Below are 14,371 nucleotides of genomic sequence, written 5' to 3'. Positions count from 1 at the left end.
GATCTACAACCTACAACAGATAGTTTCTTATTGAATTGTATTGATCTACAACCTACAACAGATAGTTTCTTATTGAATTGTATTGATCTACAACCTACAACAGATAGTTTATTATTGAATTGTATTGATCTACAACCTACAATAGATAGTTTATTATTGAATTGTATTGATCTACAACCTACAACAGATAGTTTCTTATTGAATTGTATTGATCTACAACGTACAACAGATAGTTTCTTATTGAATTGTTTTGACTTACAACCTACAACAGATAGTTTCTTATTGAATTGTTTTGACTTACAACCTACAACAGATAGTTTCTTATTGAATTGTATTGATCTACAACCTACAACAGATAGTTTCTTATTGAATTGTATTGATCTACAACGTACAACAGATAGTTTCTTATTGAATTGTATTGATCTACAACCTACAATAGATAGTTTCTTATTGAATTGTATTGATCTACAACGTACAACAGATAGTTTCTTATTGAATTGTATTGATCTACAACTTACAACAGATAGTTTCTTATTGAATTGTATTGATCTACAACGTACAACAGATAGTTTCTTATTGAATTGTTTTGACCTACAACCTACAACAGATAGTTTCTTATTTAATTGTATTGATCTACAACCTACAACAGATAGTTTCTTATTGAATTGTATTGATCTACAACCTACAACAGATAGTTTCTTATTGAATTGTATTGATCTACAACTTACAACAGATAGTTTCTTATTGAATTGTATTGATCTACAACCTACAACAGATAGTTTATTATTGAATTGTATTGATCTACAACCTACAACAGATAGTTTCTTATTGAATTGTTTTGATCTACAACCTACAACAGATAGTTTCTTATTGAATTGTATTGATTCACAACCTACAACAGATAGTTTCTTATTGAATTGTATTGATCTGCAACCTACAACAGATAGTTTATTATTGAATTGTATTGATCTACAACGTACAACAGATAGTTTCTTATTGAATTGTATTGATCTACAGTCTACAACCGTTAGTTTCTTATTTAATTGTATTGATCTACAACCTACAACAGATAGTTTCTTATTGAATTGTATTGATCTACAACGTACAACAGATAGTTTCTTATTGAATTGTTTTGACCTACAACCTACAACAGATAGTTTCTTATTGAATTGTATTGATCTACAGTCTACAACAGATAGTTTATTATTGAATTGTATTGATCTGAAACCTACAACAGATAGTTTATTATTGAATTGTATTGATCTACAGCCTACAATAGATAGTTTCATTAACAGTATAACATGTCTGAAGCGTCTATTGGAAAGTCTTTAAATAAACGAAAATGGGGATTTAAAAAACGTAATGATCACATACAAGGTAACTAACAAAGCGATCCCTTAGTGAAGGATGTGATTTAATGGGGCATAGGATAAGACTGTATCTAACAAACAGCATTTGTAATGTGTTGCTGGGCAATGTTATCAAAATTTTATACAACAGGCATTAACAGTACATTTACCTGTCAATTTCAATTTTATATTAGATAAGAATACTTCGAACAATGGGTGTAAAACAACTATATTGAGATGTTTTAACCGTCTAGGACTCATAAATCATGCTGTGAGCCAAAAGTATGGAGAAACAATTACGAAGGTCAGGGAAATGACCGAAACTATACATCAGTAATGAATCACGGTAACGACAAACCTCGTGGACTCAAAGCCCACAATCCGGGTAACGATAAACCTCGTGGACTCAAAGCCCACAATCCGGGTAACGACAAACCTCGTGGACTCAAAACCCACAATCAGGGTAACGACAAACCTCGTCGACTCAAAGCCAACAATCCGGGTAACCACAAACCTCGTCGACTCAAATCCCTCAATCAGAGTAACCACAAACCTCGTCGACTCAAAGCCCACAATCCGGGTAACGACAAACCCCGTCGACTCAAAGCCCACAATCCGAGTAACGACAAACCTCGTCTACTCAAAGCCCACAATCAGCGTACTAGTAACCATAAACCTCGTGGACTCAAATCCCACAATCAGGGTAACGACAAACCTCGTCGACTCAAAGCCTACAATCAGGGCAATGACAAACATCGTGGACTCAAAACCCACAATCAGGGTAACGACAAACCTCGTGGACTCAAAGCCTACAATCAGGGTAACGACAAACCTCGTCAACTCAAAGCCCACAATCCGGGTAACGACAAACCTCGTCAACTCAAAGCCCACAATCAGGGTAACCACAAACATCGTGGATTCAAAGCCCACAATCAGGGTAACGACAAACCTCATGGACTCAAAGTCCACATTCAGAGCAACGACAAACCTCGTGCACTAAAATACTACCATCAGGTTAACGACATAATTTAAGGACTCAGGTTCAGACAAACGCCGATGGCTTAAAACTAACAATAACAGTAACGACAAACCTCGAGGACAAAGCCCGCCCAAAGAATTCGGGGACTTACAGTCAACCAGCAGAGAAACGTCAAACCCCGGGGACTTACAATCCACAATAAAGTAACGTCGAACCCCGGAGACTTACTATCCACAGTAAAGTAACGTCAAACCCCGGGGACTTAAATCCACAGTAAAGTAACGTCTAACCCCGGAGACTTACAATCCACAGTAAAGTAACGTCGAACCCCGGGGACTAACAATCCACAGTAGAGTAATGTCAAACCTCGGGGACTTACAATCCACAGTAAAGTAACGTCAAACCTCGGAGACTTACAATCCACAGTAGAGTAACGTCAAACCCCGGGCACTTACAATCCACAGTAGAGTAACGTCAACACCCGGAGACTTACAATCCACAGTAGAGTAACTTCAAACCCCGGGGACTTACAATCCACAGTAGAGTAACGTCAACACCCGGAGACTTACAATCCACAGTAGAGTAACTTCAAACCCCGGGGACTTACAATCCACAGTAGAGTAACGTCAACACCCGGAGACTTACAATCCACAGTAGAGTAACTTCAAACCCCGGGGACTAACAATCCACAGTAAAGAAACGTCAAACTTCGAGGACTGACAATCCACAGTAGAGTAACGTCAAACCCCGGGGACTTACACTCCACAATAAAGTAACGTCAAACCCCGGAGAATAACAATCCACAATAAAGTAACGTCAAACCCCGGAGAATAACAATCCACAGTAAAGTAACGTCAAACTTCGGGGACTGACAATCCACAGTAGAGTAACGTCAAACCCCGGGGACTTACAATCCACAGTACACGTCAAACCCCGGGGACTTACATTCCACAATAAAATAACGTCAAACCCCAGAGAATAACAATCCACAGTAGAGTAACGTCAAACCCCGGAGAATAACAATCCACAGTAAAGTAACGTCAAACCCCGGGGACTTACAATCCACAGTAAAGTAACGTCCAACCCCGGGGACTTACAATCCACAGTAAAGTAACGTCAAACCCCGAGGACTTACAATCCACAGTAGAGTAACGTCAACACCCGGAGACTTACAATCCACAGTAAAGTAACGTCAAACCCCGGGGACTAACAATCCACAGTAGAGTAATGTCAAACCTCGGGGACTTACAATCCACAGTAAAGTAACATCAAACCTCGGAGACTTACAATCCACAGTAAAGTAACGTCAAACCCCGGGGACTTACAATCCACAGTAAAGTAACGTCAAACCTCGGGGACTTACAATCCACAGTAGAGTAATGTCAAACCTCGGAGACTTACAATCAACAGTAAAGTAACGTCAAACCCCGGGGACTTACAATCCACAGTAAAGTAACGTCAAACCCCGGGGACTAACAATCCACAGTAGAGTAATCTCAAACCCCGGGGACTTACAATCCACAGTAAAGTAACGTCAAACCCCGGAGAATTACAATCCACAGTAAAGTAACGTCAAACCCCGGGGACTAACAATCCACAGTAGAGTAATGTCAAACCCCGGGGACTTACAATCCACAGTAAAGTAACGTCAAACCCCGGAGAATTACAATCCACAGTAAAGTAACGTCAAACCCCGGGGACTTACAATCCACAGTAGAGTAACGTCAAACCCCGGCGACATACAATCCACAGTAGAGTAACGTCAAACCCCGGGGACTTACAATCCACAGTAGAGTAACGTCAACACCCGGAGACTTACAATCCACAGTAGAGTAACTTCAAACCCCGCGGACTAACAATCCACAGTAAAGTAACGTCAAACTTCGGGGACTGACAATCCACAGTAGAGTAACGTCAAACCCCGGGGACTTACATTCCACAGTAGAGTAATGTCAAACCCCGGAGAATTACAATCCACAGTAAAGTAACGTCAAACCCCGGGGACTTACAATCCATAGTAAAGTAACGTCAAACCCCGGAGACTTACAATCCACAGTAAAGTAACTTCAAATCCAGGAGACTTACAATCCACAGTAGAGTAACGTCAAACCCTGGGGACTTACAATCCACAGTAGAGTAACGTCAACACCCGGAGACTTACAATCCACAGTAGAGTAACTTCAAACCCCGGGGACTAACAATCCACAGTAAAGAAACGTCAAACTTCGAGGACTGACAATCCACAGTAGAGTAACGTCAAACCCCGGGGACTTACACTCCACAATAAAGTAACGTCAAACCCCGGAGAATAACAATCCACAATAAAGTAACGTCAAACCCCGGAGAATAACAATCCACAGTAAAGTAACGTCAAACTTCGGGGACTGACAATCCACAGTAGAGTAACGTCAAACCCCGGGGACTTACAATCCACAGTACACGTCAAACCCCGGGGACTTACATGCCACAATAAAGTAACGTCAAACCCCAGAGAATAACAATCCACAGTAGAGTAACGTCAAACCCCGGAGAATAACAATCCACAGTAAAGTAACGTCAAACCCCGGGGACTTACAATCCACAGTAAAGTAACGTCCAACCCCGGGGACTTACAATCCACAGTAAAGTAACGTCAAACCCCGGGGACTTACAATCCACAGTAGAGTAACGTCAACACCCGGAGACTTACAATCCACAGTAAAGTAACGTCAAACCCCGGGGACTAACAATCCACAGTAGAGTAATGTCAAACCTCGGGGACTTAAAATCCACAGTAAAGTAACATCAAACCTCGGAGACTTACAATCCACAGTAAAGTAACGTCAAACCCCGGGGACTTACAATCCACAGTAAAGTAACGTCAAACCCCGGGGACTAACAATCCACAGTAGAGTAATCTCAAACCCCGGGGACTTACAATCCACAGTAAAGTAACGTCAAACCCCGGAGAATTACAATCCACAGTAAAGTAACGTCAAACCCCGGGGACTAACAATCCACAGTAGAGTAATGGTCAAACCCCGGGGACTTACAATCCACAGTAAAGTAACGTCAAACCCCGGAGAATTACAATCCACAGTAAAGTAACGTCAAACCCCGGGGACTTACAATCCACAGTAGAGTAACGTCAAACCCCGGCGACATACAATCCACAGTAGAGTAACGTCAAACCCCGGGGACTTACAATCCACAGTAGAGTAACGTCAACACCCGGAGACTTACAATCCACAGTAGAGTAACTTCAAACCCCGCGGACTAACAATCCACAGTAAAGTAACGTCAAACTTCGGGGACTGACAATCCACAGTAAAGTAACGTCAAACCCCGGGGACTTACATTCCACAATAAAGTAACGTCAAACCCCGGAGAATAACAATCCACAATAAAGTAACGTCAAACCCCGGAGAATAACAATCCACAGTAAAGTAACGTCAAACTTCGGGGACTGACAATCCATAGTAGAGTAACGTCAAACCCCGGGGACTTACATTCCACAATAAAGTAACGTCAAACCCCGGGGACTTACAATCCACAGTAGAGTAACGTCAAACCCCGGAGAATAACAATCCACAGTAAAGTAACGTCCAACCCCGGGGACTTACAATCCACAGTAAAGTAACGTCCAACCCCGGGGACTTACAATCCACAGTAAAGTAACTTCAAACCCCGGGGACTAACAATCCACAGTAAAGTAACGTCAAACTTCGGGGACTGACAATCCACAGTAGAGTAACGTCAAACCCCGGGGACTTACAATCCACAGTAGAGTAACGTCAAACCTCGGAGACTTACAATCTACAGTAGAGTAACGTCAAACCCCGGGGACTTACATTCCACAATAAAGTAACGTCAAACCCCGGAGAATAACAATCCACAGTAAAGTAACGTCAAACCTCGGAGACTTACAATCCACAGTACACGTCAAACCCCGGGGACTTACAATCTACAGTAAAGTAACGTCAAACCCCGGGGACTTACAATCCACAGTAAAGTAACGTCAAACCCCGGGCACTTACAATCCACAGTAAAGTAACGTAAAACCCTGGGGACTTACAATCCACAGTAGAGTAATGTCAAACCCCGGAGAATTACAATCCACAGTAAAGTAACGTCAAACCCCGGGGACTTACAATCCACAGTAAAGTAACGTCAATCCCCGGAGACTTACAATCTACAGTAAAGTAACTTCAAATCCAGGAGACTTACAATCCACAGTAGAGTAACGTCAAACCCTGGGGACTTACAATCCACAGTAGAGTAACGTCAAACCCCGGGGACTTACAATCCACAGTAGAGTAACGTCAAACCCCGGGGACTTACAATCCACAGTAGAGTAACGTCAAACCCCGGGGACTTACAATCCACAGTAAAGTAACGTCAACCCCCGGGGACTAACAATCCACAGTAAAGTAACGTCAAACCCCGGGCACTTACAATCCACAGTAGAGTAACGTCAAACCCCGGAGATTTACAATCCACAATAAAGTAACGTCAAACCCCGGGGACTTACAATCCACAGTAAAGTAACGTCAAACCTCGGGGACTTACAATCCACAATAAAGTAACGTCAACACCCGGAGACTTACAATCCACAGAAAAGTAACATCAAACCCCGGAGACTTTCAATCTACAGTAGAGTAACGTCAAACCTCGGGGACTTACAATCCACAATAAAGTAACGTCAACACCCGGAGACTTACAATCCACAATAAAGTAACATCAAACCCCGGGGACTTAAAATCCACAGTAGAGTAACGTCAAACCCCGCGCACTTACAATCCACAGTAAAGTAACGTCAAACCCCGGGGACTTACAATCCACAGTAGAGTAATGTCAAACCTCGGGGACTTACAATCCACAATAAAGTAACGTCAAACCCCGGGGACTTACAATCCACAGTAAAGTAACGTCAAACCTCGGGGACTTACAATCCACAATAAAGTAACGTCAACACCCGGAGACTTACAATCCACAGAAAAGTAACATCAAACCCCGGAGACTTTCAATCTACAGTAGAGTAACGTCAAACCTCGAGGACTTACAATCCACAATAAAGTAACGTCAACACCCGGAGACTTACAATCCACAATAAAGTAACATCAAACCTCGGGGACTTAAAATCCACAGTAGAGTAACGTCAAACCCCGCGCACTTACAATCTACAGTAAAGTAACGTCAAACCCCGGGGACTTACAATCCACAGTACACGTCAAACCCCGGGCACTTACAATCCACAGTAGAGTAATGTCAAACCTCGGGGACTTACAATCCACAATAAAGTAACGTCAAACCCCGGAGACTTACAATCCACAGTAAAGTAACGTCAAACTTCGGGGACTTAAATCCACAGTAAAGTAACGTCAAACCCCGGGGACTTACAATCCACAGTAAAGTAACGTCAAACCCCGGGGACTTACAATCCACAGTAAAGTAACGTCAAACCCCGGAGACTTACAATCCACAGTACACGTCAAAATTCGGGCACTTACAGTCGACAGTAAAGTAACGTCTAACCCCGGGGACTTACAATCCACAGTAGAGTAACGTCAAACCCCGGGGACTTACAATCCACAGTAAAGTAACGTCAAACCCCGGGCACTTACAATCCACAGTAGAGTAACTTCAAACCCCGGGCACTTACAATCCACAGTAGAGTAACGTCAAACCCCGGGCACTTACAATCCACAGTAGAGTAACTTCAAACCCCGGGCACTTACAATCCACAGTAGAGTAACTTCAAACCCCGGGCACTTACAATCCACAGTAAAGTAACGTCAAACCCCGGGCACTTACAATCCACAGTAGAGTAATGTCAAACCCCGGGGACTTACAATCCACAGTACACGTCAAACCCCGGGGACTTACAATCCACAGTAGAGTAACGTCAAACCCCGGGGACTTACAATCCACAGTAAAGTAACGTCAAACCCCGGGGACTTACAATCCACAGTAGAGTAACGTCAAACCCCGGGCACTTACAATCCACAGTAAAGTAACGTCGAACCCCGGGCACTTACAATCCACAGTAGAGTAACGTCAAACCCCGGGCACTTACAATCCACAGTAGAGTAACTTCAAACCCCGGGCACTTACAATCCACAGTAGAGTAACGTCAAACCCCGGGCACTTACAATCCACAGTAAAGTAACTTCAAACCCCGGGCACTTACAATCCACAGTAGAGTAACTTCAAACCCCGGGCACTTACAATCCACAGTAGAGTAACGTCAAACCCCGGGCACTTACAATCCACAGTAGAGTAACTTCAAACCCCGGGCACTTACAATCCACAGTAGAGTAACGTCAAACCCCGGGCACTTACAATCCACAGTAGAGTAACTTCAAACCCCGGGCACTTACAATCCACAGTAGAGTAACTTCAAACCCCGGGCACTTACAATCCACAGTAAAGTAACGTCAAACCCCGGGCACTTACAATCCACAGTAGAGTAATGTCAAACCCCGGGGACTTACAATCCACAGTACACGTCAAACCCCGGGGACTTACAATCCACAGTAAAGTAACGTCAAACCCCGGGGACTTACAGTCCACAGTAGAGTAACGTCAAACCCCGGGGACTTACAATCCACAGTAAAGTAACGTCAAACCCCGGGGACTTACAATCCACAGTAGGGTAACGTCAAACCCCGGGCACTTACAATCCACAGTAAAGTAACGTCAAACCCCGGGGACTTAGAATCCACAGTAATTAACGTCAAACCCCGGGGACTTACAATCCACAGTAAAGTAACGTCAAACCCCGGGGACTTACAATCCACAGTAAAGTAACGTCAAACCCCGGGGACTTACAATCCACAGTAGAGTAACGTCGAACCCCGGGGACTTACAATCCACAGTAGAGTAACGTCAAACCCCGGGGACTTACAATCCACAGTAAAGTAACGTCAAACCCCGGGGACTTACAGTCCACTGGCAGAATAATCAATTCAATCAAATAAATGTAATTTGAATAGCTAGATTTTATAGAATCTGTAAACTTTTCTGGGATATATGACTCGAGATTGTTTACACACATTCATAGGTTGATTATCTTTAAATCTGTATTGCCACTACAGTAACCAGTGGGATATCCGTTAGGAATTTCGTTTTGTTATCTTGTTTTGTGACATGTCATTACCAGTTATGTTTAAACAAAGCAGTACATCAAATTTAAATATGGATGTGTTACTTGTGTATAAAGCGACTAAATGTAGACCTATATAAGTCGATATATCAGGTAGTGTTTACTCAAAGATTACACCTGGAAGTGCACACCGATATTCCCGCCAGAACTATAATTCACGAGCTAATGTGTATAGTGAAGGAAACAAAAATTATTAATACGTAAATATGTGTATTAAATATCACATATAGTTTATAAATGTATATATATGTATATCATATTTATTATTAAGGGTATTCTGGTTAAAAAGTGACAGTGAAATGTCATGCGGCCTTACTGGGAGGAGAAATCCCGCGCGTTTGAAACACGCACGGTGAGATGACACAACAATTAACTTCACTGTAAATAGACAAAGTGATGACTTAACAAGGCCTGCTGTCTAATTGATGTTGTAGGGGACATACAGGTTATGTGTATTAACGTATTATAAACACAGGTAAGTTGTGCACACCTTTCACGAATTAGATGCACATTGGCCTAAACCTCTAGCTTCAATACAAAAAGCGACGATCGTTAAGTCGGAATTGATTAAGGCACTAGTGTATTGTGAAGAACATGTGATTAAAAAATATACAAACCTTTGACGAGCGTAAATAAGCATGCAAACAATATCCATTTGGATTTCATCTTGCTCGAGGACGCCGCCATCTTGAATGTCTTGCGGTATCCGCTAGGTTGTGGGTTTGGAGATAACGAAAGGTCGAGGTAGACGGACGCGACCGTTATCACCTGTTTACCAGAGCTGATTATCAGGTAGGATTTGTTCGTCTTGCTGTATTCAGTAGTGGGCGACCAATAGCAGTATATCTAGGAATCTGTCCAGTCAGTGTGGAAGGAGGATGCACTTGTACTGATGAACCACAAGGTTTGAAGTAATAAAGAACTGAACTTGATATTCAGTATTAGTCGTATAGATTGCTTCCTTTGTCATAGAATTTTAGACAACACAAAATACAGAAATACAATCTATTTCTGTATCATTTAATGTTTTATCTGAATCTAAAATGAATGTTCAGGGTAGATGTAGTACTGCGAAACTAATATGCATTACATTCTTTATATTTCCACACATCATGACCTAACACCGATAAAATACCCAACACACATCTTCAATACCTCATAAATATTATACTATACTTATCAAAGCTCTCCTAATCATTTCAGCAAATATCCCCACTATGGAAAACCCGGCTCGCTTTCCGTTAGCGTTCTGTACGATTAAACCAATCCATCTAATTAAGTCATCTATTCACCACACCTCCTGCTAGGTCTGACCAATGAAGATACATGGAATATAGTAACGTTAATAATCTAGTCAAACAATGAATTCGTAAGGATTGATATTAGCTACATTTGTGTTGTCATGATTTAATGTGTATGCATTAAGTTAGAAAATTGGTTATTCTTGAAAATACAATGACAATGTACAGTATTACTTCAAAATACAATGACAATGTACAGTATTCCTGCAAAATACAACTGCACATGTAATACAATGGCAATATGCAGTTTTACTTCAAAATACATTGATAATGTAAGTATAACTATAAAAATATGACAATGTGCATTATTACTTAAAAATGCATTGACAATGTAAGTATTGTTTTAAAAGACATTGGCAATATAAAGCATTACTTCAATAGTTTCGGTTATGAAAGATCTCCAAGAGTCGATACTGTGGTGAGCGTGAAACTACCGTTTAGGTCGTTTAAATAAAAGCTACCCGAAAATAGAACTGATAATGGAATATTTGAGACCTGACAAACTGGAAGGCGATAACAGTTATTTATGTGGACTGTCACCCACACATTTTATCATCAGGGACGCTATCTCTGTAAAATATATATTGTGGGTTCACAACAGTTCTGTAAAACCAGCTTAGACTATCTCGTTATATCTATGGCAGGTCGGCTGGATACAAGGGTGAGAGAGAACTGATAAAGACAATTTAGTCAACAGTGTCCTAACCGGGAATGCCCTGCAGGTAGGGCGTAAGACTTGTACCTGTTGTCCTCAAATTTGGGACCTTATCTTTTCACTTCTTTCTAACTTTATTTTTCCTAATGTCTCCCTTGACAATGCCTCACTTTTGACCTTTAGTTGAGCGTTCGCTCCTGTGAGGAAGGCTTTGGGTTCTGTCTCCCTGGCCGAGACATGCCAAGGGTCTCTAAAATGTTAGTCGCCACTCCTGCTTAGTGCTCAGCATTTGGGAGTGGGACGACAGGTTTGCCCGTTGTCAGTATAATATGACCGGGTGGGATGTCCTGCTAGTCGTCTTCGGCAGTATGCTTTAGTGTCATAGCACTATAAATCGACAAAAGATCTGGACAATCATAAGGAGACTCGAACAAACCGCAGCCCTCCCAAAACACACATACGCACTCACCACACATACATGCTACATGTACGGGAGTCCGTCCTTAAATGACCTTATAGCTGTTAATAGGACGTTAAACAAAAATATACCAACCCTAACCGGGACGTTCATGGACTGAATTATCTAAATGATCTGAGTCAGAAATGATAAACAAGTCATATTCTCATTATTTTGAGATTTGTTAGCTTTTGTTAGTCATCGTTAAAATTGAATAGAAGTTATCTTACCTATACTAAGATTTTGTCTGACCGTTGTATCTATTGTCATCAACACTCAGGCGTTAAAATTTTTATCTGTACAAATAAACAGTGTGTTATTATAAAAACATTGAAGATCATAGAATTGATTGAGTTATGTTTTGTACCTTCCCATTCATATTTTGACACTTCCTTTGTTCTATTTCAAATTTTGGTCGTCGCCTATTTTCAACGTTTACTACCCTCAGCGTCACTGACGAGTCTTAGAAGGACGAAATAGATGTATGGGTATAATTCATTTTGTTTCGAAAAAATTATAGCTTGTGTCTCTTGTATAATCCTCACAAAAACATCTCGATGATGATGACAATTTGCTTATCGCAAGAAAAGTTAAAGTTAAGGTTGGAATAAATAAAAATGTTCATGCTTACTAGAAATATGTTGTTCTGCAAAACGTAAAATACTACACTTGAACATATGTTTGACATTTGAAACCATGATCAAGTTGACAAAATGTGAAGCACGTCACAATTTGTGCAGTATCTGCTATATCTGGGGTAGCTTTCGCGTTGTCTGATTTCAATTCGTGTTGTACTCTCTACTAGGATAAGCCAAGATATCAAAATATATCGACAAAATAGAACGTACTCGTCAAGTTCAGGCACTCTAGAACCTTTCCTCTTAAAAGTATAATTTCTTGTCAACTTTTATTTCTGTGTGTGCATTTCAAGAACTTTTTGGGCTTATATGGCGATGAAGGATCTGCATACCAATCTAACACTTCACTTTATTATCTCAACCTTATCTCAAATATGACGTCTCCTGTATTCGTTAGATAAACAACGACTATCTGTTGACTCATCGTTGGATGGGGTTTTAATAGAGCGGGTAGAAGGCGTTATCTATACATGTACAACAATAAACATATTGGAGATACTCTACATACAGAAATAACTATTAGTTTGTCCGCACAATCACTCTCTGGTATATTGGGTGTCTGTGCTTGCGCTGCGATAGATACACTTTGTCCTGTTGTGACGTTTCGTAAGGCGGAAATGAATTAAGGCTCTTATCTTTTCTTTCTTCTAAACGGTAACTTCTGGCGGTAAGGACAGGTTCGTCTGTTGTTCGTACATGTATGTACCAGAGTGTCATGCTATCATGTCAAAGAGTGGCATTTTCTGCAATCATTCACATATTTGTCTCTCGTTTTACCTGTTCTGTCACCACATAGGTGTGATTTCTCTGTTTACCTAAAAGGGTGTGACATAAAACACGTGCTGGCAACAATACAATGACGTCATGTCGAAAATTAAATCATGGCACGTCAACATCGCGTTGTATTGCAATATATAAATAAGATAGCATGATGGTAGAAATAAATAACCATCTTCTACCTTGAGGTAGTGAATGATAAATCCCCAACCCTCGCGGTGATATTCTTCCTCTAGTTCTGCCACATCCTCAAATTAGGGGAGATTCCAATAATCTATGTGTCCGTCACCCTCGATACTCCAGCGGTTACGTTCATTTTCGCTCTCTGTGCCACTGGAATATGTCATGGCAAAATTGAAGGCATGCGATAAGTTATTTCATCGGTGTCAATATAAAACTGACAAATCGCTTAGCTGATATACTTCGTTTAGGAAAAGAGGAGAAACAACTAATAGCTTTCACGGCATCCGTTATTGTACATCAAAGGAACAAACTAGTCATTCTTTTTTATCCACAAAATGGCGGTGACTGAACCTTCGATTTTGCCATGAGATTCACGATTATTATTCAGAGAGCGAAAGAAAACGCAACCTCATGCAGTATAAAGGATGTGTATAGTGAATGTATCCCTGGACTATCGAGGTAGGACATATTCAAGGGGGGCAGGGAGCGAAAATAAACGTAACCCCTTGAGTAACGAGGGGCCGCGGTGGCCGAGTGGTTAAAGTGTCCCGACACTTTATCACTAGCCCTCAACCTCTAGGTTGCGAGTTCGAAACCTAATTGGGGCAGTTGCCAGGTACTGAACGTAGGCCGTTGGTTTTTCTCCTTGCACTCCGGCTTTCCTCCACCTCCAAACCTGGCATGTCCTTTAATGACCTTGGCTGTTAATAGGACGTTAAACAAAAACAAACAAACAATTGAGTAACGCGGATGGACACATTCCAGTGTACTCCAATAACATTAGAGGTTAACACGACAGGAAGCTTTTGACAGGCTGTCATGGGAGTAATTCCAGCAATGCAGATAACGAAAGGGAAGACATTGAAATAACAAGTTAACAATTCAAGA

The 14,371-nt window shown here is 41.3% G+C and overlaps 1 protein-coding gene across 4 annotated transcripts in view; it reads right to left on the bottom strand.

The window, feature by feature from the left end:
• LOC117328933 (sushi domain-containing protein 2-like) overlaps window positions 1–10,495 on the bottom strand; it is a 38,984-nt gene extending 28,489 nt beyond the window's left edge. For 2 of the 4 annotated variants that reach the window (XM_033886563.1, XM_033886561.1), the window contains exon 1: window positions 10,090–10,495. In XM_033886563.1, the coding sequence (XP_033742454.1) occupies window positions 10,090–10,159 (70 nt within the window). In that variant the 5' untranslated portion in view covers window positions 10,160–10,495. The remainder of the gene's footprint in view (window positions 1–10,089) is intronic. The other 2 variants (XM_033886559.1, XM_033886560.1) reach the window with 1 other exon arrangement.
• Between the last annotated feature and the right edge of the window lie 3,876 nt (window positions 10,496–14,371).

This window comes from Pecten maximus, chromosome 6 (assembly GCF_902652985.1).
Source record: "Pecten maximus chromosome 6, xPecMax1.1, whole genome shotgun sequence".
In the NCBI taxonomy this organism is placed as follows: domain Eukaryota; kingdom Metazoa; phylum Mollusca; class Bivalvia; order Pectinida; family Pectinidae; genus Pecten; species Pecten maximus.
Note: the sequence above shows the minus strand (reverse complement) of the source record. Positions and strands in the feature narration are given on the sequence as shown.